We start from the raw sequence: 27,950 nt of genomic DNA on the forward strand, positions 1-27,950 counted from the left end.
GAATCACCTGAGGTCCGGAGTTCGAGACAGCCTGACCAATATGGAGAAACCCCGTCTCTACTAAAAATACAAAATTAGCTGGGTGTGGTGGTGCATGCCTGTAATCCCAGCTACTCCAGAGGATGAGGCAGTATAAAGGCTTGAGCCTGGGAGGCGGAGGTTGCTGTGAGCCGAGATCGCACCATTGCACTCCAGCCTGGGCAACAAGAGCGAAACTCTGTCTCCAAAGAAAAAAAACAAAAACCAAAAACCAAAAAACAACAACAAAAAAACCCCAGAAAAAATCAAAAAAACACTAAAATTCAAGAATACAGAAAGGCTAACCATGTGAACAAACATACATCAGACATTCATCAAAAGAAAGCTACATTAATAATCACCTACATATCACGCAAAAATCATTATTAGTTATGATGACCATCACCAAATGATGATAATAATGTTCCTCTACCAGGAATATCTAACAATCTTAAGCTTGAATACAGAACAGCCTTGAACCAGACACAGTGGCTCATACTTGTAATCCCAGCAATTTGGGAGACTAAGGAAGAAGATCACTTGAGCCCAGGAATCTGAGACCAACCTGGGTGACAGAATGAGATCTTGTCCTAACAGAAAGCAACCCCTCAAAAACCAGCTTCAAAATATACAAAGTAAAAATTTACAGAAACAGAAAGCAAAAACCACTACGACAGTTGTAGATCACCACTCAACTTGGTCATAACCCCACAGATCAAACAGGCAACAATTAGCAAGACTTTAGAAGATCTTAACCACACAAATCCTGTTTGCACTGCCTAAAGAATACATACATTTTTTTCATGTGACAGAAAACATTTATAATATTTGACACATATTTGGCCACAAAGGAAATCTCAACACGTTATAAAGAATTGGTATCATACAGATCACATTCTCTGATCACAAGGAATTAGGTAAGAAATCAGTTCTCAAGAAAATAACCAAAAAAGTTTCATATTCTTAGATTATTTTTATTTTTTATTTTGAGACAGAGTCTTGCTCTGTTACCCAGGCTGAAGTGTAGTGGCCGCGATCTCGGCTTACCACAAGCTCTGCCTCCTGGGTTCACGCCATTCTCCTGCCTCAGCCTCCCGAGATATTTCAAAACATACTTATAAATAATTTTGTGTCAAAAAATTATGAAAAGTTAAAATTACTTAGAATGAATTTTAATTAAATAGTACATAGGACATTTCTATATGTAGTAAAAACAGAATTTAGTGGGGGAAGTTACAGCCCTAAACTCTTAGAAAAGAAGAAAAGCTGACAAGTAGTGAGTTACACATCTAGCATAAGAAGTTAGGAAAGATGGCATAACCTAAAGAGGGCGAGAGACAAAGCTGCTTTCCTATTGATCTATGGAAAACAGTGTTTTGACTGGAAACTGAAAGGTTTTGTAGACAAGTACTATAGCCTAGTTGGCGAATTCCAAAACTGCTTTGCATGAAGATCGGGGTTGAACAATTTTGTAAATGGATGGTGGAAGTAAGATTTCTCACTGTTGAAAAGATGAGTTAAAGATAAGGAAGAAAAGCATGCTGAAATGAATGTTGATGTCCTAGATTCCAGTTGGAGATGTCAGTATGAACTCATGGATTATTATACATCGTATATCACCTAGCCCTGTCCAACTGAGAGGGCCTGGAAGCCATGATTTTTCCAGCAGAAATAAGCACACATGTCACCTAGATCTTGGTTTCTAAATACCATTCTCTAAAAAAGAAACAAACAAACAACAACAATAACTAAACCAGAGTTCCCTGGAGAACTGATTAATTCTTGGGCTAGAGTAGAGAAAATAAAAGATGAGCTTGCAGCATGTCAGATTACCAGAAACTAAGAAAGTGCTCAAAGACTAAATGAGTGGGGCATATCAAAGGGAGCCAGCATAAAAGAGCTTTCAATGGCTACAGCAGGAATAATCTGAGCAATAAAGTAATTTAGATATATTAGATTGAACCCAAGGTATAAAGCAACTGCACATGAATCTGTAAGATATAAACAAATGGTTAAATAAATAAATAAATTGGAAAGAAGAGACATATATTCCTTACAGAAGAATTCTGAATAATGTATGCCCATAGTTCTCCTTCTAGGAGGTGGGGTTTATTTCCTGTATCCTCTTCAGTGTGTATTGAACTTAGCTATTTTCTTCAAAATAGAGTATGAAAAAAATAAAAATGACATCTTTACAATAGAGAAATGTGACAAATACTACCAAGATGTCATGTGGACATTATGTACTCCCTGATAGAATGTGATGAGAAGGGTATTTCATCTTTTTATAAAAACTCATAATCTCAGGCTAATCATGAAAATGTTAGACAAACCCAAATTGAGAGACATTTGATAAAACACTTGACTAGTACTCCTCAAAACTGTCAAATCATGAAAAACAAACAAAAAACCCCTAAGAAACTGTTACAGTCATGACAATTAAGTGCAACTTGGTATCCTGAATTGAATCTTGGAGCAGAAAAAAGGACATTAATTTAAAATCTGGTGAAATCTGAATAAGGACTGGTATTCAGTTAATACTAGTGTGCCAATGTTAATTTCTTAGTTTTGACAAATGTATGACAATAACATTAAGGGAAACGGAAATATGCACTCTCTTAGTAACTTTTCTGTAATATAAAATTATTGTAAAATAAAAAGTATACCTAAAAAAGAAACAATAGAGTTCAACAAAGCCAAAGGTTGCTCCTTTGAAAAGATCAATAAAGTTGATGGATTAAGATAAGAAAAGAGAGAGAAGGTAAAAATGAACAATATTAGACTGAGGAAGGGAAGAATTGTAGACCGAGCAAAAAATACAAAGAAAACAACTTGAATAACTTAATATCAATACTTTTAATAACTTTAATGAAATCTACCATTTCCCAGAAAATCATAACTTGCCCAAACTGACTCAAGAATAAACAGAAAACCTGAGAATTTCTGTAGCTACAACATAAACTACAACAGTTAAAAATCTTTCCACAAATAAATCTCCAAGCCCAGATGGTTTAAAACAGGGGTCCCCAACACCCAGGCTGTGGACTGGTACCAGTACATGGCCTGTTTGGAACTGGGCCACACAGCAGGAGGTGAGCGGCAGGCAAGCGAGTACTGCCTGACTTCCACCTCCTGTCAGATCAGGGTCGGCATTATATTCTCATAGGAACCTGAACCCTATTGTGAACCGTGCAGACAAGTTATGCGCTCCTTATGACAATCTAAGTAATGCCTGATGATCTGAGGTGAACAGTTTCATCCCCAAACCATCCCCCACCCTACCGCTCTACCCACTCCGTGGAAAAATTGTCTTCTATGAAACTGGTCACTGGTGCCAAAAAGGTTGGGGACCGCTGGTTTAAAAGATGAGTTATTGAATGAGATCACTTGGACACAGGAAGGGGAACATCACACACCGGGGCCTATTGTGGGGAGGGGACAGGTGGGAGGGATAGCATTAGGAGATATACCTAATGTAAATGATGAGTTAATGGGTACAGCACACCAACATGGCACATGTATACATATGTAACAAACCTGCATATTGTGCACATGTACCCTAGAACTTAAAGTATAATAATAATAAAAATTAATTTAAAATTAAAAAAAGATCATTTAAATTTTAAAGAGTTTGAGGAAATGTTTCATTGTATAATTAATTCAATCTTCTCAAAATTTAGGTAGCAATGCTTTTGATATAGATGGATTCTTTGTTACCTGTGAACATTAATATTTATAAAGAGTATACCATGGTAACAATGAGTGAATAGGCTGTAAAGGATCTTCCACAAACTTGCTTACTATCAAGATGTTCAGCAAACCACCCAGGGAGTTTATGTGGAAAATCAGTCCAATTCTTCCTGTCTCTCTTTAGTGAAATTAAGTGGTCTTCATAAAATGCTTAACATGTGCCTTACATATTTTTTTGTTTTCATCCCGGGCAGTGTTCCAAGTATTATTGCATACCTAAATGCCAAAGGTACTTATGGCTTTAACAAAGAGAATACTCATATGGTAAGACTTTATTAATTAGGATGACTGGGAAAAAGTCATCTGGGTGTAGTATGCATACATTATCATGTATTTTCAAGCAAGATGAGTTCAGATACTTAAAAGTGCTACCTAGAAGTTTCAATTTCAAGTTTTGATCAACGTTGTTTTGGAATTAACGTTTAAGGCAGTAGTATAAGTAGATTATATTGCTTAAAGCTCATTTCATGTTTTAATTATGTTAATATATTTTAGTGAGTCTTACAGAATATTTGGATAGTTTATTTTCTTAAACAGATTGACGTTGGCCTTAATTATGAGGTAGCATGTGTTAATACCCTTATATTCTTGTTTTCCTTTTTTATTATAAAGATAAACTTCAGTCTACATTCATTCAAAATAAAACAGACTCTGATTTAGTGATTTATAAAAAACAATAAATAAATAAAGGATGAGTTATTGGTAAACTACAAAAAGCCATTCAAGTCTTATACAGAGCAAGTGGGAAAGCTCCCCAGTTCATTTTATGTGGCTACAATAACCTAGATACCCAATCCTGATAAAACCAGTATGAGAAAGTAAAATAACAAGCCAATTTTGTACATAAACATAGATCTACAAATATCAAACTGGAATGGCAATAGTAGCGGTAAATGGCACCTATGTACATATAGAGCGTTCTTTGTTTGATTGTTTCTACATACAGCATTACATACTGTTTTTGAAAAACTTACTCTGTTAAAAATGATAAGAAGATCCAACTCAAGACCCAAAAACCTTGTCCCACACCTAACTATTGACAAGAAGAAGGCTCTAAAGGTATGAAGTTTCAGAAAAGCTATGTTAAGGTGTAACCCTTGTTTCTGTTCATGCTTAACCTGATATAGTCTAACATATACTAAAAAATTTCCTTTGTCTTGTCTCTTCCTCAGACCTCTAGTAGGCTGTTTTATTTAATATCTCAGAAAGATCGAGGAGTTGCAGAGATTGAATGAAGGAAATCAGAGGAAATTAATTAGGTGACCTTAGCAACTATTTTCCAAATTGTGGTCTGTCTACATACTTATCCCAGATGACGAGGTTCTGGGCTCCTGCTTTTCACTCTCTTTGCCACTCCACTCTGGGGCCCACAATGTTTTTCAGCAGCATGGGGGAGTTAGGCAGGGAGGCCCCAGAACTTCAGCATGGCTTTTCCCCATGACCACGGATAGTAGATGAGGTGAGGTACTGACTCAGGGCTCTTCCATTCTCATCCTTCTGATTGAAACCTGTTTGTGGTATGTTGTCATAACAAAATTCACCTGAGCACTGCAGTGCTTCACAGAACAATCCCCAAAAGCTCATTTAACTAATACACTGCATTAAAAAAATTACTACATGCTATTTAAGCAATATTTCATCATTTACAAAGTACTTACAGAAATTTATTTGACCTATTTAGGAACCATACTGAGTAGGTAGCATTAATTTTATTATTCACAAGGTACATAGGGAGAAACTGAGGCTCAGACAGATTAAAACCAATTGCTCAAAGTTAAGTAGTTCATCAGTAGAAGAGCCAGAACGGGAACACAGATGTTCTCATTCCTAACACAGAGATACTTCCAACACACCACGTCTTTCCCTTCCCCTTTTCTTTTTCTCTGGTTTTGTCTGTTTTGTTTTGTTTTGAAAGGCACAATTATCTTGCTTCAGTACTGAACTTGAGGTTGGGTGAGTATCGATATTGCTAGGAAAGTCTGCTTTAGGTAGATTTAGGGTTGTTCCATAGTTTTTGATAAAATAAAAAAACCTCTAGTAATATTTGAAATATACTCCCCCAAACCCGTCCCTTCTGCCTTTGCACATTTAGCACATGGCATAAAACCTGTCAGATCAGGTACATTACCTAAGGATAACCTTGCTTATGACCTTTCATCTGGTTGCTCACCTGCCCCAAAAGTAAGTCTCTCCGTTTACAACGTGTGTGTCATGTATACTTAATTTCTATATAGTCACATATCCAAGACTTGAATTAAGTGAACACTTTTGATGATCCTATTTGATGCAATTATCTATGTTTTTTCTCAAAAAATGAATCACTGTCTCTAAAATTACAGATGGGAAGTTTGAGACATAATTTCTGAAGTGACAGTCAAGGGGAAAGGTTAGCATCTGTGAAGACAGAGGTATTATGATATGATGATTTGACTGATGCCCATTAAGGTTACTTACAACTTTGTGATATCATCTGGAATCCACAGAAAATTGAGATTATTTTATATATAAAACTACAGTCATGTTGTACTCTTGTGCCCTGTACTTGAAAGCAAGCACATCTGAGCTGTCCTTTGTCAGGCATGCAGCAGCTCTAAGACGGCCCTACAAAACTGTAGAGGAGTCAGTGAATACACTGTATGCCTTACATTAAATTGGGACATAAAAGCCATTTTGTGTTGCTGCTTCAGTTTCTCCACCCTCAGCCTGACTTACAAAACCAAGATGTATAACCACACATATCAACCTAGAACTTTGCCCTATGATGCATTGTCTCTGAAAGCCTCTTTTCTCCTTCCTGTCAGTCCTCAGCGGCACTATGGCTGAATGAGTGGTTGTGTTATTCAGAGATGTGTGTGGCTATCATCCTGCATGAGTGGGTCTGTTTCTGTCCTTGACTCACTTTTTCTTTCTTCCTTTCTTTTTCTCTCTCTTCCTCAGTCTTAGTACCAGCCAGACCTTTTCTGTTTAACTCTATTCTTTTATTTCTGAAACACTCAGAGTGCTATTCAGAGATGTATCTGTACAGAAAGAACACACCTAGAGAGCTCAACACTGTGCAATAGGATGTGCTCCCTGAAAAATTTCAAATCCAGACAGCACTGTTGTCCTTCACTTCAGTCAATAACAAAAGGAAATCTTTTCTCCTTTTGAATTTATGACAGAGGTAGTTCAGGTAATGAGCAAAACGACTCTCTGAATATGTGTCTTGACAGATGTAAAAATGATCATAAAATAAGACTATGGCAAACACTGTAGAAAAGTCAGACTTGACATTGACAGTATTTTTAAACAAAAGTCTGTATAAATATCAGATGCTACAGACATGGATAAGAGAAGCACATTCTCACAAGGGGAGGTTGCCAAAACCTGAATATTCTATTAACAAAGAAATTAGAAGTATAATTATATACACATTGAAATATTTCTATTTAGAATGAGGTACAATCCTAACTACATAGTTTTTACATTTTTTTTCATCTCACAATTTATATCCTCTTGGGTTAAATGGCAAAGGAAAATATATTAGAATAGTAAGAGTAATTAATACTGATAGTATTTTATAATTATGTAGTACTTTCACATTAGTATTGGCCCCTTTTATGTATGATAACTCTGAGTTTCAGAAAGGTTAAGTGATTTGTTGAACATGGGTCAGTTTGCAAATTTCAGAGCCGGGATTCAAGTGAAGATCTTTTGCCTCTTTCTGGTCTTTCACTGTGGCAGCATAGTATTTCTGAATGACATCTGTTGGACTGTAAACGTCACAGGAAACCATAACTTTCAGCTTATCTTGGATAATTTCTATCCTAAATTGAGGTTCAAATTTCCCTCAACCCTATACTTCTTCCTTTCTTCTTCTTCTTAAGCTATATGACACCTCAATGCTGAATCAGAGACTGATTCAAATTTTGATTCTAAAACACCACCAGAGATACCTGAATGTGTACATAGTTTAATCTTTGGGAAAGTGGATTTCATGTGCAATATTAAAGATAATATATGCATGAACATATAAACATACTTTGAATTACACATTACAGAGTATCATTATAAAGAAAACAATAGTTTTACAGAATAAAAGTAACTATGGCAACCAGTAGAGTCAAATCAGGCTGCCTCCCAGGCAGCAGCAGTAGCTCCTTGTTGCCTCAGTAACTTTCCATTACAATGTGTCTCAAACACATATATTTTGGGGCACATTAGCTGAATTTCCCACTTTATGTTCCCAATTTAATTTTACCTTTCTGTGTGGATGAATAAAATATTCTGATTATACAATTTGCTTTGGGTTTGTCTGTTTCACTGAAACCTTCTCATCCTCTTGCATTTCAGAGGTCTGCCTAGTGCTGGAATTAACTCATTCAGACACTAAGAACTTTTTATCTGTACTTATCTCATTACCTTTGTCAGATATCCCTTAGTCAGAAGGAATTGAGACAGAGTCACGAGACAAGAGACAGTTTTAGTAAAACAGCTCCTATCAAGTTAGCCACCCTGACTGACACCTGTACCCCCATATTTTCTAAGTGCAGAGGGTTGAGTGTGAGATAGTGGGAAAAAAACTACTAAAATCAGCCCAAATCAAGGCTGGGCTCCAAAATAAAGTGAAAACCTGAGTAGACTGTGAGACAAGGATCAATCTTATTTTATTGTAAGCTGAGAAATGGCAGCACTGGGGACTTCAAAGGACTTCAACAGATATTTATTGTGTACTTACAAAATGCAACACACTGTTTTAGGTACGTGGAGGATAATAGATGAATGAGAACTGATTTTTGCCTTTAAAATATGATCTAGTGGAACAGAAGCAAGTGTGTGTGTCTGTGTGTGTGTGTGCATGTACACACATATAGCACGTAAGTATATATGACAAAGGTAACGAGATAAGTACGGATAAAAAGTTCTTGTGTCTGAATGAGTTAACTGAAATCTTCTAAGATGAGTTTTGTGATGTCTGACTTTTTAAAACTGGAAAAAAGAAAAACATGGAGAATAAACAGGTTTTCTGGGGTAAAATCTTGTGGAGATAAGAATGGGTAGATAGAACAGGATGGTAATGGGAAAATGATGCTATCACTTGGAATCTATTTTTAATTTAATAATCAAAAATCACTTAAGCTTTTTGAAAAAGAGTGTGGTAAAAGTTATTCTGTAATTTTTTTGACTGATTGGTAGAATACTGTAGAAAGAAAAAGGTAATAAAGAGGTAAATTCAGATACATAGGCAAGAAAAAAATGAAGGCCAGAATTAGGATAAACAATGGAAATGTAAAAAAGAGAATGTTACAGGGCACTATGGTAAGAGAATATTGATGTTCACAAATTGGGGATAGGAGGGAAAAGAAAAAGATGAATAAAAAGTTAATAGGCCATGAATAGAAGAGATATTAACACAAATAATGAAAGTATTCATTCATTCATCAAATATGTACTGAGCAAGATTAAGAGAAGGGGAGTGATATTGACAGATTTTTATTTATTTTTTATTTTTATTTTTATTTTTATTTTTAAAGACAGAGCCTGTTCTGTTACCTAGGCTGGAGTGCAGTGGCACGATCTTGGCTCACTGCAACCTCTGCCTCCCGGGTTCAAGCGATTCTCATACCTCAACCTCCTGAGTAGCTGGGATTACAGACATGCACCACCAAGCCCAGCTAATTTTTATTTGTTTGTTTTTTTTAATAGAGATGGGGTTTCACTCAGTTGGCCAGGCTGGTCTCGAACTCCTGGCCTCAGGTGATCCACCCTCCCTGGCATCTCACAGTGCTAAGATTACAGGCGTAAGCCACCACGTGGAATGATATGGACAGAATTTTAAGCCCAGAGATAGATAGCTGTGGAGGCCAACATTAGGCATTTTTTTGGCATCTTGGTAAAACAAGAGTACTTGTTTCTAAAGTGTGGATTAGGGAAGGGGCTGAGAAGAGACTCTACATAAACCCCATTATTTATCTTGTTTTATCAGTGAAAATTTATTCCACAGAGGAAAAGCAATGATCATTAGTTACACACAGACCTATGAACACATCCTACCCAGGCACATGTATGCATTACAACAGGAATCATAGGGATACTTAAGGCTGTTCAGACCTACTACTACGTGGTATATAAGAAATAAAAGGCAGTTTCTAATCTCACAGATATATTTTCTCTCTCTCTTTCAAGTGGCTTTACCAGCAAAAAGAAACATGAAGTGTAGCCCACCTAAATCAACAGCATATTGATGCACACTTTTTTCTCTGTCGTTTTTTTTTTTTTTTTTTTCCTTGTAAGAAGTGTTTGCTATTTAAAATCTGTTACTAGGTAATAATGGCAAAGCACATTTTTCTCTCTTTTCCATAGTCAACCCCATACATTTCACTTTGTATTTGCAAGTAAAAATACCTGTTGCCGTGCACATGAGAGGCACAGAATGCAAAGCTGTAATGGAGCAGGGTAGGGTCAATGACAGCACCATTTTCTGAATGTTCCATCAGTTCTGTAAGGTAGCAGAGATGTCTGTGACAACCTCTCACACCATAACGGGCACAGTACTCATCTAACACAAAGACTTGCCCAGGGCTAAACCATCCCTGCAAAATAAAAAAAGATACATAGATATGTTTTTTCTTTCTATACTATTATTTGCTTTCCTGAAGGCACTTTTAGGCCTTATAAGCAGAAGCTGCATGAAAGTACCTTGACATTTATTTTATTAGTGGTATGTTTCATGAAGAGCTAATATCATCAATTTTGAAACTGATTTGGGACACTGGCAACCTAATGCTATTCTCTCTTTACTGTCACAGCAAGGCATGGGTAACTTGTGCTTCTCCACTGTCACTCAAAATTAGTCAAATTTATTCATAGGATCTAAATTATCACACACAAAGAGTGTTACTCCAAAAAATTCAGTCTCTTTACGAATCAATTAAAAAGAGAAGGAAGACGACATTATAGATGAAATTTCTTGTTCAGGAAAAGTTTTATAAAGTGAACTAAAAGAAAATGTCATTAAGTTTAGCAGCAGTATACATGTACTATTTGGGAACTTAAATATCTGGGATATTTTTCTCATTCTGTTTGTCTTCCTATGAACAATGTAACAGAGTTAATGCTTTATATTAGCAGCTTCTGTTCCTCCTGAAATGAGATGTTAGAATGTATGTGTGTGCATGCATGCCACCTGAACACAGCAGGCAGTTTATGTGGCTAAACCTGGAGGGCAGCGTCAGGTGGAGCTGGCTTATAAAATATCTTGATAAATTATATGGATTTATATAGATTAAGATAGTAAAAGAAAAGAAGGGAGTATAGAGAATTTTAAAAGGGGGCAGGGTAATCATGTAAGAGAAAGAAAAGAATAATGAGAAAAAGGTGAGAAGGCAATAAAGGAAAGGAGGAAGAAAAGAAAAGGAGTAAGAGAAGAACCATCATGCGTGGTAGTTACATGGTTTCCAGATTGCAGATAAATAAGCTAAAGCTCAGGGATGTTAAGTGAATTTTCCAAGACCACACTGCAAATCAGTTGTTGAGTCATGATTTGTATTCAGTCATTTGCCTCCAAAACACTTTCTAAGCAAATCACACTCACTCCCCTCTAGGTGCAGTGGAAGACCTTGTAGCATTCTCCTCAGACTCCATATTACACTAGGGGTCATCAACAAAATCAAAACAGCTTTTGATAATTGAATAATGTGTTTGAGTGGAATCCAAGAGGGCACTATCCCTTATTGATGTTCACTCTATGTGTTTGTCCATGAAAAGCTTGACTAGGATTTTGAGATGATATGTTTTACTCTCCACATGATTGTAAAATTTGAGTTGGATCAGGTTCAAATTATACTTAATAAACATCTATAAATGAATTAATGAACTGTTAGTGTCAGCGTGGCAAAAAGTTATTTCACTTCTTCCTCTCTGAAGTATCTCCAATGAGGGGTGGCATTTTGTCTGAAATCTTAAACAGAATGTAACTTTATTGCATGAAGTTTCGGGTTGAGCATCCCAAATCCAAAAGTCCCAGATCTGGAAAGCTCCAAAATCCAAAATATTTGAGCATCTGCATGATCCTGTTAAATCAAGTTTAGCCTAAAGCTGCCTCCTTACATATTTTAAGTTCAGCCTAAAGGTTTCTCTATACATCGTGAATTATAAACCAAATGGAGTTGTAAGTACACTGTAGTCTACTATTGTGCCAATCACTGAGTTTTGACCCATCAAAGGTAGCCAACTGTTCAAACTGTGTTCAAATCAGGCAAATGCTGAGCTGTAACCAATCTGGCTGTTTCTGTACCTTACTTCTGTTTTCTGTACATCACTTTCCTTTTTCTGTCTATAAAACATTTTCCACCACATGGCTATGCCGGAGTCTCTGAGCCTACTCTGGCTGAGGAGGCTGCCTGATTCATGAATTCTTCTTTGCCCAATTAAACTCTGTTAAACTTAATTAGGCTAAGGTTTTTCTTTTAACAATGCTCAAAGGAAACTGATTTTGGATTTTTGGATTAAGGATGCGCACCTTGTACATATAATGCAAATATTCCCAAATCTGAAGAAAATACAATATTTGAAACACTCTGGTCCCAAGCATTTTGGATAAGGGATATTCAACCTGTACCATGTTCAGTGTCCAAGAGATTAAAGTGGTGATAGAAATACGCATTTTCTGGCTGCAAAAATTTCAGAGGAATTGCTATTCACAATGTAAATGTTTGGAAAAACACATAATTTTTAGGTTATAAAGTTTAGTCCCCATATTCTGAGGTGTTAAGCATTCCTTTTAAATAAATTATACTTCATATCCCAAATTTTGGCTACAATTTCAACACATACCAGGAAATAGTTTACTCAATTTAATTCACTCCTTTCCTTTTGTCAAGGAACTCAAGTTATACTTTGGATTGCTAGATGGAACTAAAACTTTCCTTTGTTATGTATAGCTCCTGTCATATTAATTCCACTCTTTCTTTCCCCTGCCACTTAGGTTGTCCTTCTAAGAACAAAAGAGAGAAATGTGAGGTGTCAACATCTGGGGAACAGAACTCCAACCTTAAAATGTCTGTAAGTACTATAATAGAGGTTTTAAAAAATCTTTATTAAAAGCCTTCTATTTTCACTGAGCCTTCTTTAAAGGGACTGATAAACCACAGTTTAGCATCTATTTGAGTCTATTCTCCTGTCTATTGAGTGGCACAGCAGTGGTCTTCAAGTGTATAATTTTTAAATTGGGAAGCAATCGATTGGAATCCTTTATCCCTCACTCCAACTACCATTATTAAATGAGTCAGGAATAAAATGCTGGTTTATAACAAGTATTTCTCACTTTCTAAAATCTTTTATTCCAACTTATAGGGGACTAGATACAGACTTGTACTCACCAAGCAAGAATAGGAATCATTCAGTCTGTGATCCAAAGTCTGCCTCTGGAGTATTCTAAAAAGGAAGGCATGATCAAGCTTGCAGGGGTTTGCAGAAATAAACTCATCCATACCATGTTTCTGAAAACGATCTGCATCTGTAAGTTCAGGAAAGCATGTAGAGTATATTTACTTTTCAGGCTTAATGATGGACAGATACAGGTTGTGAAGAATACAAAATGCAGGACTCAAACAGAAGACTACCTTTTATCAGTAGTCTGAAATATGAAATATGAGGCCAACAGTTCAGCATATTAACATAAATTGCAAAATTTTTGAAGCCTAAGTAAAAATGACAGCAAAAAATCTACAAATCATTTAGAATGCAGTAATTACATTTCCATTCAAAGCTATATCTAATATCCATCAGAGGAATAATCTTATTTTCCAACGCTGAGAAAAGTTGTATTTTAAATCTCCATTTACTGATGGAATTGACTAGAAAAGAACCAAGATCTATTCATAAAAAACAGCAATGATGCCCAGAAGTCTGCTTTCCAAATGGCAAACTAGGGCAGAATTGAACACACACACTTCAGCTGGATCACTTCCAGTCTTCTTTTTGTAGGGAGCTTTTAATGGGACCATCCTTAATGTAAAAATGGCAATGAGCGCTCTTAAGCTTCAAGTTTAAGAGACATGAAAAAAGGGAGCATCATGTTTGTGCAAATATGCAGACAAAGCATAACGTCCCAAATGGCACTTCAATCAAAGGCCCAAATTTATTGTTCTTTACAGATTGCATCTTTCAACGCCTGTAGACCCTGCGGGTTTATCAAAAGGCAAGCTTTTATGATTGCTTTCATTAATGGTATGTTTTGTCAAAGTCTTCAATGTGAGTTATTTACTAAGTACAGAGAGAAAAAGCCACACACTACCCCAAAGGAGTGCTGGGGTGTTATTACATTAGGTCTGTTAGAAACATCGCGCATATTGAGCAAGCAATCAGTTATCAAGATAAAAGTGGACTCTTCTCACAATGGTAAAACGGAAGCTCCATTGTTCCTTAAAATTCATAGATAGATCTCTTTCTGGTCATCATAAGAAAAGCAGAGTCCTAAATGTAAGCTAAGTGTAGTTTCTAAAACCTATATAGTACAATCTTAAAATTGTAAAGGAAAAGAGACAAAAGTTTATTGATTATACCCAATTATAGAGTCAGACTCATAATAAAACTCAATATTGATCTGTGGACATGATGCTAACATAATCAGTCACATTTAGATATTTTAGCCCAGATCATATTGATCCATGTCAAGTTCAACTTTCAGCCATATTTGTAGATGGAAGAACTATATAATTCAAGCTGAAGGGTCCTCAGAATCACACTAAAAAAAAAAGATGCACAAACTAACGTGCATCTCACATTAATGACAGATAGGAAAAGGTGAATATAGCAAGTAATCAATGAATGGCAGATTGCTGATGTGTAAGGTATAAGGTTATAATCCATGGAGAAAGTATCATACATATACCTTCACATTTAATAATTACCTGAATGATTAAATACATTACATGTGAAAAATTAATATTAACTGGATAAACACAAAACTAAACAGCTTTTCCTGAACTAATATACAATCCAACTTCTTTTGTATTTTATTCTTCTGAGTCTTTTAATATAAAGTTAAAGATATGATAATGTAATGTGAAATAATATCAGAAGAATAAGAGGCAGAATAGTAAAACTGCAAACCACACATATTATAAAATTGGAAGATTCTTTTGTATTTTAAAAAAGTACCTTAGAATATTCAATTTTCCATTTATCTCGGCAAAAAATTCTTGTAGTACCATTTTTATGAAATGAAATTACTAGTTTTATAAACATCTGCTAAATTTTATACCTTATTTCTTTCACCAGAGAAGGGAGTTAAAAATAATGCCCATTAATGGTTAATCTGTTGAGAACAGGATAGTAATAAATTTCACAGGAAAACGACCTATCAGTCTTCTTTTACTATAAAGATTTGTAGAAGCAATTAAAAAATGGGCATACAATCTTTAAATAAAAAATGTGTTTCTGAAAAAAGGTCTATAGTTAATTTCTATAATTAAATCATATTTTTGTAAATTTATACAGTACTTTCCTCAGGAAATACAATTCCAAGCCATCTATCTGCTAAGGTAACAAGTCTTTCCAAATCACATGAATGGAAAATTACTTTTCAAACAATTACCATTGGTGATAAAAATGATATTAATGATAGCACTTTGAGTCACAAATACAGACTCTACTTGGAAAAAAACAGGCAAGCAAACCCATTAAAATTTTTATTTAAGAAAATCAATAACCTTCAATTTCTCCAGGGTTTTTATGAAAGTGAAATGTGTTCTTAGGAATCATCCTATTTTTAAAACACAGGCTGTGAAGATCAAACATTTTTACCTCTTTCTTTCTATATCAGATCAGCACCATTCAGAACATTTCATGCAAAAATACATTACCATGTGGCAGTATAGTCTTAGTTTCCACGAATTTATGGAAGAAACAAATAAAAAAGTAACAGTCTTGACCTCCCTGAATGAAACAGGGTGGTGGGGGGTCGGGAAGGGGAGAGAGACAGAGAGATAGAGAGTGAGAGAGAGAGAGAAGCAGCTAGGTAGATAGGCTATGTTTCAATAAAGCTTCTTTTTCAAGAACAGGCATTCAGTTTCAGTTTGCTGGCCCTGTGGCCCTTGTTTTAAACAAAATAATAGCAATGTATACAAGTGTGTATAACATTACTGAAAAGTGCTGGGCACGATGACTCAGGCCTGTAATCCCAACACTTTGGGAGGCCGAGGTGGGTGGATCACCTGAGGCCGGGAGTTCGAGACCAGCCTGACCAACATGGTGAAACCCTGTCTCTACTAAAAAACACAAAAAATTAGCTGGGCATGGTGGCAGGCACCTGTAATTCCAGCTACTTGGGAGGCCGAAGCAGGAGAATCGCTTGAACTTGGGAGGCGAAGGTTGCAGTAAGCTGAGATTGCGCCACTGCACTCCAGCCTGGGCTACAGAGTTAGACTACATTCCCAACCCACTCGCCACCCCCGCCCCCCGCCAAAAAAAACAAACAAAAAAACCAAACCAAAACAAAACAAAACAAAAACCTGTAAAGTGAAATGTAAGGCAACAATACCATCAAAGCTAGGAGGAGTGAAACAGATGTAATACTACTGAAATGCTTTTTTAGTAGTAAAATTGTGTGTGTGTGTGTATATTTAAGCTTTACAACATGATGTTAAGGGATACATATAGACAGTAAAATGGTTACAATACGGAAGCAAATTAACAAATCTGTCATCTCACATAGCTGCTTTTTTTGTGACAGGGCAGCTAAAATCTACTTACTTAACAAAAATAACAGTACAATTTTATAGATTCTAGTTGTTATGTTGTACATTAGATCTCTAGACTTGTTCATCCTACACATCTGCTAGTTTGTATCCTTTGACCTACATTTCCCCATTTCCTCCCTGCCATCTTTCACTTTAAAGTTCTCTCATGAACTAATGCAAAACAGAAAATCATATATCATTAAAATATTATCTAGTTTCTTATTTTTATAAAGATATATTTTCACATAGCTTTCTACAGGTATAACATAACTATATGTTACTCTTGAGAGACACAGGCATCATCTATATCAAATGCAAAACATGCTTTTTAGTCAATTACTAAATCCAAGGCTTTAAAATTGCGTTATACTGGATTATCTGCAATTAATGTTACTATAACACAACATTATGGTGACTAGTTTTAAACAGAAAATTATTCATGATGTTACTCAGATTTCTCTAATAATGGAAAATTTCAGTTCAATCTGTCTTCTGAAACAATGTGACAACTATCAAAACAAACCAACAAGCTATGAGCTTAAGCAGTATACTGCAAAACTGTCATAAATTGTGATGATTAACCTATGGACTAACTACAGATGTGGGACATGGTAATTGAGGATACTGATGGAGTTTCTATGGCAACAGTTGGATATATGCTCGAGCGTCTTTAGGCAGTACTGTCACCAGGTGTGATAACAGTAGATGGAATGAAACCCAAATTGAGAAAGATTATTATTTGCTATAGATCTAAGAAGTTACAGAGGCTTTATGTAAGTGAAACCTAAAAATGGAATTTTTTCATTAGGATAATAGCTGTTGGAAGTTAAGAGGAAAGAATAAGTAGGCTGATAGTATCAACTTAAATAGGTAATACAGACTTGAAAATAGGTAGCATAGAAAATGATATGAGGACTATCAGTGAGCTAGTAGATCCCACTGTGGTGAGAGAGCCTTTTGGTAGGCACTGACCGAAACCTGCCCCTTAAGTGCTCAAGAATCCAAATCCCAGGAAAGGCATCTAAGTCAGAGAGAACTGAAGTCATCTAAGTCAGGGAGGTTGAAAAAAATAATTGAAATACTTATTTTTCCTTTCCAACAAATTCTCATGGTACTGCATTTGTTGCTGCTCCTAGTGTTGTGAGAAATCATGGATGAAAAAGGAAAAAGGAAAGAAAAATGTAAAAGGGCACTCTGGATGAGAAAAGGAAGCCATTTATTAGCATTCCGAGGTCACTCTGGTGTCTGGGAGTGGAACTCTAGTATCAAAAGGACTAAGAGGGTGCTGTCAGCCAAGACTGCTCTCTGCAAAATACTGAGCTGAACTAAGCAGCAAATGACCCTTTTGAAATATAATACAATTTTCTGTCCTATGTTTAAAACTGGCCTATGTTAAGGAGTTCACCTGTAGCTGCATTTACCACTACTCACATCTGATTATACACTTATTATAATTCAAAACTCCCATAAAGCTTGAAAATTTACAGGAAGTTAGAAGTGGCACAGCAAAGTAGGTGCCACTTCTCTTTTTATACCATCCATGTAGGTTTTAATAGGAAAAGTTTAATATTTAAAATTTTATCTAGATCAGCCTGAATAGTATGTCCATGTTTTATGTATACATACTTTCTGCTGAAAAGCAAAGGAGTTTGTTCACACCTCTATTATTGACCCAAATAACTGCTTAGCTTCTTTTGGTTAAATTGATTCAAAACCTGATGTATGAATTAACATATCTTGCTTTCTGCAGCAAATAACACATAAGTAATACTTTTGCATGATGACAATTTTGATCAACACAGAAACTTATAATCACAAATAAGTAAAGTAAACCAATGTTGAACATTTATTAGAAATAATATGTTCAATGTAAAGGAAAGACAAATGCTTCCCTATGAAGTGTGAAATTTAACATATTAGATCGATCATGAAAATAAGTTCACAAAATTAACTGTCAGTTTATATTTCAATTTAAGAATTTAAAAATATTTAGCTTAAAAATAAAAAGCAGCTGGCAGCTTTTCGGTTCATTTTTGATATTAATTTATTATTGGAAGACAAATACTACTATTCATATTGTATTATGTGACACACACATTGTATTATGTTACATATATAACTGAGAGACAGTGAAAACCAGGGTGCGTGCACTGCATTTTGGTTGGAGAGAACAAAGAAGGATAGTTTAACCAAAGAATGTCCATCAATCTGGCAACTCTAGTACGTTATATTTGAAGTGAAAAAATTGTTTACCAGCCTCATCCCCACCCCTTCAGCCCACTCTCTTCCCTTAGAATTTTTATATATCCAGAGACTCAAAGAAAAAATGAAGTGGAATAGATTTGCTTATTAGAGAAACCTATAAATATATATTAGTAATGTCTCAAAAAGATAAGGTTGTCTTCCAGTAAGTTAGATTTTATAATATTTTATTTTTCTTAGTTATTAGTATGCTTAGATTTTTTAAGAAATAAGATTCTTTTTTAAGTTTTAAGATTCATAGTTCATTCTAAAGCACTGGGTTTGTGAAAAATAAAAATACATACTTCAAAGAAAAATAAAATATAGAAGAAATAAAGTAGCAACTATTGCCTCCAACAAAACATATCCACTGAATATTTTAGATGTAATTCTACCTATATTTTGCGTTTTCAATTGGGATCTTTTTATGTAGTGAAAATAATAATACATGTGTAATTTAGCATTTTTTCCACTTAACATATATTGACCATTTGTTTTGCATGTTATTACAACACCTTCGTGGCTATTACCCTTGTGCCTGTATGAATGGTAGATACTAGGTTGTTTCTATTTTTTTGTTGTGATAGACATTTTTTGTTTTGTAATCAATAAAGCTAAGTAAACAAGATCATGATATTCCTCAAACATCGTATCATTAAAAAATTTTAAAAACATCTGATTTTAAAAATCATGAAAATACTTACCTTTACCAGCTACAGGTCAGCAAAGAAATGAGAAACAAAGCATATTTAAATGGGTTGGGAACATATACATTTATCCAACTAGACATTTAAATTTTTATTTTGTTTTCTCAATTTCTACTATTGATTTTAAAAGTTGTTTTTGTGAAAGATCATCAGGAAAGAAAACAAAATTGATTAAGTCAATGGAGGGAGGAAAATACTATGGATGAAACTACTCTCTGGAGTAATTCATGACGTTTCTCTGATAGGTCAGGGTCAGTATTCTCATTCTGATGAGGTAGAATATGTTCTTTCTTCCTCCTTTCTTTTCTTTTCTTTTCCTTTTTTTTTTTTTTTTTGAGATGGAACCTTGCTCTGTTGCCCAGGCTGGAGTGCAGTGGTGCGATCTCCGCTCACTGCAAGCTCCGCCTCCCAATTTCACGCCAGCAGAGGTCAGCACTGATTAAACACTTTACTAGTAGTCTAGAACAGAAGTCAGCTGTTGTTAACAAATTGAAACAGTTTGGCTTTTTAGTTATAACAAGTAAATTCAGTTCCCATAGCCTGATCAATTCTGCCTTGACAATAAATTGATAACAAATAATAGAAAGGTTTTGTTAGAAACAGATTATAGGGCTGGGTGCTGTGGCTCACGCTTGTAATCCCGGCAATTTGGGAGGCCGAAGTGTCCTCCCTGATGGCAGATCACCTGAGGTCAGGAGTTCAAGACCAGCCTGGCCAATGTGGAGAAACTCCATCTCTATTAAAAAGACAAAAATTAGGCAGGTGAATCCCAGCTATTTGGAGGCTAAGGCATGGGAATCTCATAGCCTGATTAATTCTGCATTGACAATAAATTGGTATTGAATAATAGAAAGGTTTTTTTTTTTTTTTTTTTTTTTAAATTTGTCAAAGGCAGGTGCATTGGCTCATGCCTGTAATCCCAGCACTTTGGCATGCCGAGGCTGGCAGATCACCTGAGGTCAGGAGTTTGAGACCAGCCTGGCCAACGTGGAGAAACTCTGTCTCTGCTAAAAATACAAAAATTAGGTGGGTGTGGTGGCACACACTTGTACTCCCAGCTGCTGAGATTACTTGGGAGGCTGAGGCATGAGAATGGCTTGAACATGGGAAGTGGAGGTTGCAGTGAGGTGCGATGGCACCACTGCACTCCCTCTCTCTCCAGAGGCAGACTCTGCCCAAAAAAATTCTGTATTATTCAGCCATGGTCTTAAAGGTCTGTGCTAGTGGTTCCTACCCACTTTTCTTGCCACTATGTGCAAGCAACAATAGCCATGAGCTCAAAACATTCCTTGGGAATTCCTTGTACTCAGGATGTTAAGAAAAAATATGGGAACACAAGTGAAGGAGGGTGACAATTAAAAAAAAATAGCTATTAAGTCACTGTAATTCTGTGGTTCTCAACTGGAGGTGATTCCTCACCAACAGCAACCCTACCCTCTGGGACATTTGGCAATGTCCACAGATATTTTTGGTTGTCTGACCTGGGACCAGGTGGGAGACTACTGATATCTAGTGGGTAGAGGACAGGGATGCTGTAAAACATCACATAATGCACAGGAAAAGTTCCTTACTCCACTCCCTGCCCTAGAACAAATAATTGTCTAGCCCAAAATGTCAATAGTGCTGAAATTGAGAAACCATGCTTTAACTTATAAAAAATTCATTCTGCGGCCGGGCGCGGTGGCTCAAGCCTGTAATCCCAGCACTTTGGGAGGCCGAGACGGGCGGATCACGAGGTCAGGAGATCAAGACCATCCTGGCTAACACGGTGAAACCCCGTCTCTACTAAAAAGTACAAAAAACTAGCCGGTCGAGGTGGCGGGCGCCTGTAGTCCCAGCTACTCAGGAGGCTGAGGCAGGAGAATGGCGGGAACCCGGGAGGCGGAGCTTGCAGTGAGCTGAGATCTGGCCACTGCACCCCAGCCTGGGCGACAGAGCGAGACTCCGTCTCAAAAAAAAAAAACAAAACAAAAACAAAAAAAAATTCATTCTGCTTCTGGTCATGATGGTATAATTGAGAATAAACTTAACCTTCTACCTGAACTAAGTTTTTGAAAAAAAATTTACAAAAAGTTTCTTAAACGCTGCATGTTGGGCAACATGGGAGAGTGATTCCTGAGGGATGGGAAACAAGGTGAGCCTTACAGTCACCCCAGGTTACTGCCAGGAGAAACTCTATAGCTCATGGCACAAGGAACAGGAACTCAGGAAAAGCCCCGTGGTCTCCCTGAGTTGAAAAATGGAGCTGACAATTCAGGAGGGCCACAGTAACTAGAGGTTGTAGGAAAGAGTACTGGAGAGAAGAGAGCTGCCCGGAAAGAGACTCTCAAGATCTGCAGAAGGCCTCCCCCAAGAATTCAGCTGACTACCCATCAGTTCATGCACGTGTAGAAAGGGAAAGAAGCAATCTAAAGGATTCAAGAGGATAGTGCCTCAAACTCACACAGCCTAGAATAGCACTGCTTCTCAGCAGCAAGAATATAAAAGCTCATATTTCACAGGTTATCAGTTAGAGTATTAAGAATGATGTTGGTCCAGAAACGGGGAAAATGCATCCTGGACTAAACACTGCTTGGTCTTCCCTAACAAAACTTGAAAGCAAAGCTTGAAAGGATCGAATTGTTTCCAAGTAACTTAACTGTGTCTCAGAACAAGCATTTTTATGAAGAAAAGTATACCAAGGCACATCATAATCAAATTGCTCAAAAACAGTGTTAAGGAGAAAAATCTTTAAAGCAGTTAGAGGAAAAAAGGACATTATTTATAGAGGAACAAACCAAAATAGCACATTTCTCATTGGAAAAACAAATGCAAGCTAGAAGAAAGTGGAGCAACATCTTTAAAGTACTAAAAGAAAAATATCTTTAAAATGAGAGTAAAATAAAGACTTTTTCATATATAAAGAAGCTAAAAGTATTCATTACCAGCAGATCTGCACTACAGAAAAGTCAAAGGAGGTCCTTCAAGAAGTAAAAATATATGCGCTAGACGATGAAAGACACTGGGATGGTAATGTACATGTACGTAACATGTACATAATGGACATGTACAAAATGGACATCTATATAACATTTTTCTTTCACTTTTAATTTCTTTAAAACATATTGACTAAGGTAATAATCATAATAGCAATGTATTGTGGGATTTACAACATATATAGAAGTAAAATATATGACAAGAATAGTGCAAAAGTCAAGAGAAGAAATAGAAGTTTACTACTGTAAAGTTTGCATACTATACATGAAGATGTATAAATAAATTTAAAGTGTATACTTTAAATTCTAAAGCAATCACAAAGATAACAAAAGAATTGGGCTGAAATAAAAAATTCCACTTTACCAAAGCAACAAAGATGAAATACCTAGAAATAAATCTGACAAAAGATGTGCAAGATCTGTTTACTGAAAACTACAAACATACCAAAGAGAAACTAAAGACTACCTAAACAAATGAAGTGACACATTGTATTAACAGATTGGAAGGCTCAATATTAAGAAGTCAGTTTTCCAAAATTTTCCAAGGACTGACTGACCAAAGGCATTCCCAGTAAAATCTCCAGCAAGGAATGTCAAGATGTTTTAAAAATTTATATTGTACCTCATATATATATACAATTATTTGTCAATTAAAAATGAGTAAATTTATTTTGAAAATTCATAGAGAAATGCAAAGGACATAGAACAGCCAAAATATTTTTGAATAAGAGAAATCAATTTGGAGGACTTGGACTACCTGACTGTAAGATTCACAAAGCTACAGTAATCAAGACAGTGTAGTAATAATATTAAGATAGATAAACTGACCAAAGGAAAAGAAAGGATAGCCCAGAAATAAACTCATATGTAGTTAATTGATTTTTCACAAATGTGCAAGGGCAATTCAGGGTATGACAATCTTTTCCACTCTTTGTGTTAAAACAACTGGACATCCATATGCCATCCATAAATACTGATGGATACCTCTCACCGTATACAAAAATTAACTCAAAATGTAAAATGTAAAAGCCAAAACTGTAAAATTTCTAGAAGAAAGCAAAGGAGAAAATTTCTGCAATTTGGGTTGGGCAAAGATCCTTTAGTTACAACATCAAAAGCACATCTATGAAAAAAATTGATAAAATGGACTTCATCAAAATTAAGAATTTTTTTTTTTTTTCTGAAAGTCACTATTAAGAGATGTGAAAAGACAAGCCATAGATTAGGAGAAAATATTTGCAAATCACATATCTGACAAACATGTTGTATCCAGAACACACAGGCAAACTTCATTTTATTGTGCTTTGCAGATGTGTTTTTCATAAATTGAAAGTTTGTGGCAACCCTGTGACAAGCAAGTCTATGGTGCCACTCTTCTAACAACACATGCTCATTTTATGACTCTGTTTCACATTATGGTAATTCTCACAGTATTTCCAACTTTTTCATTATTAGTATATCTATTATAGTCATCTGTGAAAAGTGATCTTTGATGTTATTTTAATTGTTTTGGGGTGCCACAAACTACACCCATATAAGATGGTAAACTTAATAAATGTTATATGTGTTCTGACTGTTCCCCATCTGTCTTCCTTTTCTTGGGTCTCCCTATTTCTTGAGACACAACAATATTAAAATTAGGCTAACTAATGACCCGAAATGATCTCTAACTGTTCAAATGAATGAAAGAATCCCGTCTCCCTCACTTTAAATTTAAAAGCTACAAATGATCATGCTTAGTGAGCAAGGCATGTCAAAAGCCAAGACAGGCTGAAAGCTAGGCCTTTTGCATCAAGTAGCCAAGTTGTGAATGCAAAGGAAAAGTTGTTGAAGTAAATTAAAATTGCTACTCCAGTGAACACACAAATAATAAGAAAGCAAAAACAGCCTTATTGCTGATACGAAGAAAGTTTGAATGATCTGGATAGATCAAACCAGCCACAATATTCCCTTTAACCAAAGCCTAATACAGAGCAAGGCCCTGCCTTTCTTCAATTCTATGAAGGCTGAGAGAGGTGAAGAAGCCTCTGCAAGCTGTCAAGCCAGCAGAGGTCAGCTCACGAGGGCTAAGAAAATAAGCCATCTCTATTACATGAAAGTGCAAGGTGAAGCAGCAAGGGTTGATGCAGAAATGGCAGCAAGTTATCCAAAAGATCCAGCTGAGATCATTGATGAAGTTAGCTATGCTAAATAACAGATTTTTAGTGTAGACAAAATAATCTTCTATTGAAGAAGATGCCCATCTAGGACTTTCACAGTTAGAGAGAAGCCAATGCCTGGCTTCAAAGCTTCAAAGTACAGGCTCCCTTGTTAGTGGCTAATGCAGCTGATGACTTTAAGTTGAAGCCAATAGTTATTAACCATCTTGAAAATCCCAGAGCCCTTCAAAACTATGCTACATCAACCCTGTCTGTGCTCTACAACTGAAAGAACAAGCCCAGATGATGTTGCATGTGTTTACAGCACAGTTTACTGAATATTTTAAGTCCACTGTCGAGGCCCAATGTTAGAAAAAAAAGAATCTGGTCAAAGTATTATTGCTCACTGACACGGCATCTAGTTACTCAAGAGCTCTGCTGGAGATGTACAAGGTGATTAATGTTGTTTTCATGCTTGCTAACCTAACATCCATTCTGCAGCCCACAGATCAAGGAGTAATTTCAACTTTCAAGTCTTATTATTTAAGAAATACATTTTAAAAGGCTATAGCTGCCATAGATAGTGATTCCTTTGAGCCATCTGGGAAAAGTAAATTGAAAACCTGGAAAGGATTCACCATTCCAAACGCCATTAAGAACATCTGTGATTCTTGGGAGGAGGTAAAAATATCAACATTTACAGGAGTTTGGAGGAAGTTGATTCCAACTCTCAGGGATAACTTTAAGGGACTGAAGACTTGAGTGGAGGAAGTCACTGCAGATGTCATGAAAACAACAAAAGAACCAGAATTAAAAGTGGAGCCTGAAGATGTGACTGAATTGCTGCAATCTCATGATAAAACTTGAACAGATAAGAAGTTGGTTCCTTTGGGTGACGCAAAGGAAGTGGTTTTTGAGATGGAATCTACTTCTGGTGAAGATGCTGTGAACATTGTTGAAAGGACAACATAGGATTTAGGATATTATATAAACTTAGTTCATAAAGCAGAGGTAAAGTTTTAGAGGATTGACTCCAATTTTCAAAGAAGTTCTACTTTGGGCAAAATGATAGCAAACAGCATCGCATGCTACAGGAAAATCTTTTGTGAAAGGAAGAATCAGTCACTGCAGCAAACTTCATCCTTGTCTTATTTTAAGATATTGCCACATCCACCCTAACCTTCAACAACCACCAACCTGATCAGTCAGCAGCCATCAACGTTGAGGCAAGACCCTCTACCAGCAAAAATATTATAATCACTGAACCCTCAGGTGATTGTTAGTATTTTTAGCAATAAAGAATTTTAAAATTATGTTTTAGACATGATGCTAGTGCATGCTTAATACACTACAATGTAGTGTAAACATAACTTTTTTTTTTTTTTTGAGACAGGGTTTCACTCTATCACCCAAGCTGGAGCACAGAGGCGCTATTTCACTGCAACCTCCACCTCTCAGGTTCAAGCGATATTCATTTTATTGTAGTGGTCTGGAACTGAACCCACAATATGTCCAAGGCATGCCTGTGTAAACACTTCTCAAAACCCAATAATAGCCTAATTATAAATTAGGCAAGGTATGTGCAGAGATACATAACCAAAGAATAAATATGGATAGCAAAAAAGCTGAAGTACTTCAGCCTCCCAAGTGCTGGGACTACAGTCACGTACCACTGTGCCCAGCTAATTTTGTATTTTTTGTAGATACAGGGTTTCACCATGTTGCCCAGTCTGGTCTTGAACTCCTGAACTGAAGCAAAAAAGCACATGAAAATAGCATTTCTCTATATAAGCAATAGTCAACTAGAAAATATAATAAAAATATAAGATGCAATAGCAACAAAAGTATGAAAGGCTTAGAAATTAGCTTAACCAAGAATAAAAACAGCTCTATGGAAAAGGATTAAAATGTAAAGGACTTAGATTTGAATAAATGAAAGGATATTTCATAGTCATGGCTGGGACAACTGAACATTACATAGGTATGGATTTGGAGGCATTCTACATTTCCATCTCTGGAGGAGTGAATAGAAATAAAATGTGCTGTAGACTAGGTAACATAAGACAGAAGCCCACTTACATGGTATGCAGTAATCAGAAGAATGAGATTAGATGTATTCATAAAAACATGGACGGATTTTAAAAGCATAGAGATGAACAAAAACAGTAAGACTGAATATGATAAAGAATATGAAACTATTTATGAGATTGACGCGAAATACACATATACAAAATGCAAATTTGCAAAATGAAAAACACAGGAAATTCACATTAAATGCTATAGAACTGTAGCTTACAGGGGGAGGGACAGAGATTAGCCTATGGAGTGGAAAGAAACAAATTTATAAAAACTTGGTTTTTAACAACAGAATCAAAACTAGGAGGGAAAAAAATAGATCAGCTGGATGGAAGAAAATGGTTTTGGGAAGAGATCTGACATGAGTTAATGTTGTGTTGGGGGTGAGCAATGAACAGAGCTCCAGAGGAAGAAAGTTGGACCTAGGGTTGAGGGAGTCTTATACTTTGATGCCCAATACAGAAACAGCCCAGGGATAAATGTCCAATCTGGCACTTGAAGTAGGAAAGAAGCAATGGATAAGAGCTGTGCTGCGAGAGAAATGCCTGAGTGAGCACCCCTGTGCATAGCTGGGGAATACCCAACAAGTCACTATGTACCACTGTGGCGAGAATCTGATGAATATGATGTAAGGAATTCATGGGTGTCTGGAGTTGATCCAAGGAGGACACAAACTATGTGGACTTCATTACCAGGTGCCCTGGCAGGTCCATGGTGATAAGCAGTGCACACCAGCATGTAAGTAATGAAACCAGTGACAGAAGTCATGCCTAAGGCCATGTGAACAGAGAACAGTTTTAGACTAGATGCTACATTCAATGATATCACAGTTTTATGTAATCCCCTCTGAAACTTAATTTACTATGTATCACATGGAAGAAGAGTGGGGGGAAGAATCTTGAATTAATTGAATTTTAATCTTTGACTCAGTTGTTTTGAATTGGTGAGTTAAAGTTTTTTGGCAACATTAGAAATTAAAATGTCAGATATGCTCAATTGTAGAAAAATAAAGACACTTCTGTACACCTTAGCTCTGATGAAACACTCTTATCTGCTCTGCCATACTCTATGCATATTACCTGGAGGGTGAGAGGAAGGCAGAAGCAGCGAGTTAACTTTTTAAATACAGTGAAAATATCAGAATGTGTTCTTTTTATTTTATTTTACCTTTTAAGATGACAATGCTACTAATTTTAAAGAAGAAATTTTAAATCGGTGAAAAAATTAATATATAATATTCCTAAATAGTTTTCACTACATATAAAAAATGTGCCCCAAACTAATTACGATAACCTATGAGTATGGTCTGTGGTTTCTAAAATA

The 27,950-nt window shown here is 36.1% G+C and overlaps 1 protein-coding gene across 9 annotated transcripts in view; it reads right to left on the reverse strand.

Moving 5' to 3' along the window:
• Nucleotides 1–27,950, reverse strand: part of CADPS2 (calcium dependent secretion activator 2) — a 573,333-nt gene that overhangs the window by 150,632 nt on the left and 394,751 nt on the right. For all 9 annotated transcript variants that reach the window (XM_045388493.3, XM_045388491.3, XM_065542514.2 and 6 more), the window contains exons 12-13: nt 13,128–13,264; nt 10,153–10,340 (exon numbers count right to left, since the gene is read on the reverse strand). In XM_045388493.3, coding sequence (XP_045244428.1) covers nt 10,153–10,340; nt 13,128–13,264 — 325 coding nt within the window. The remainder of the gene's footprint in view (nt 1–10,152; nt 10,341–13,127; nt 13,265–27,950) is intronic.

The sequence above is a fragment of the Macaca fascicularis genome, chromosome 3, assembly GCF_037993035.2.
Source record: "Macaca fascicularis isolate 582-1 chromosome 3, T2T-MFA8v1.1".
NCBI classification, from domain to species: Eukaryota; Metazoa; Chordata; class Mammalia; order Primates; family Cercopithecidae; genus Macaca; species Macaca fascicularis.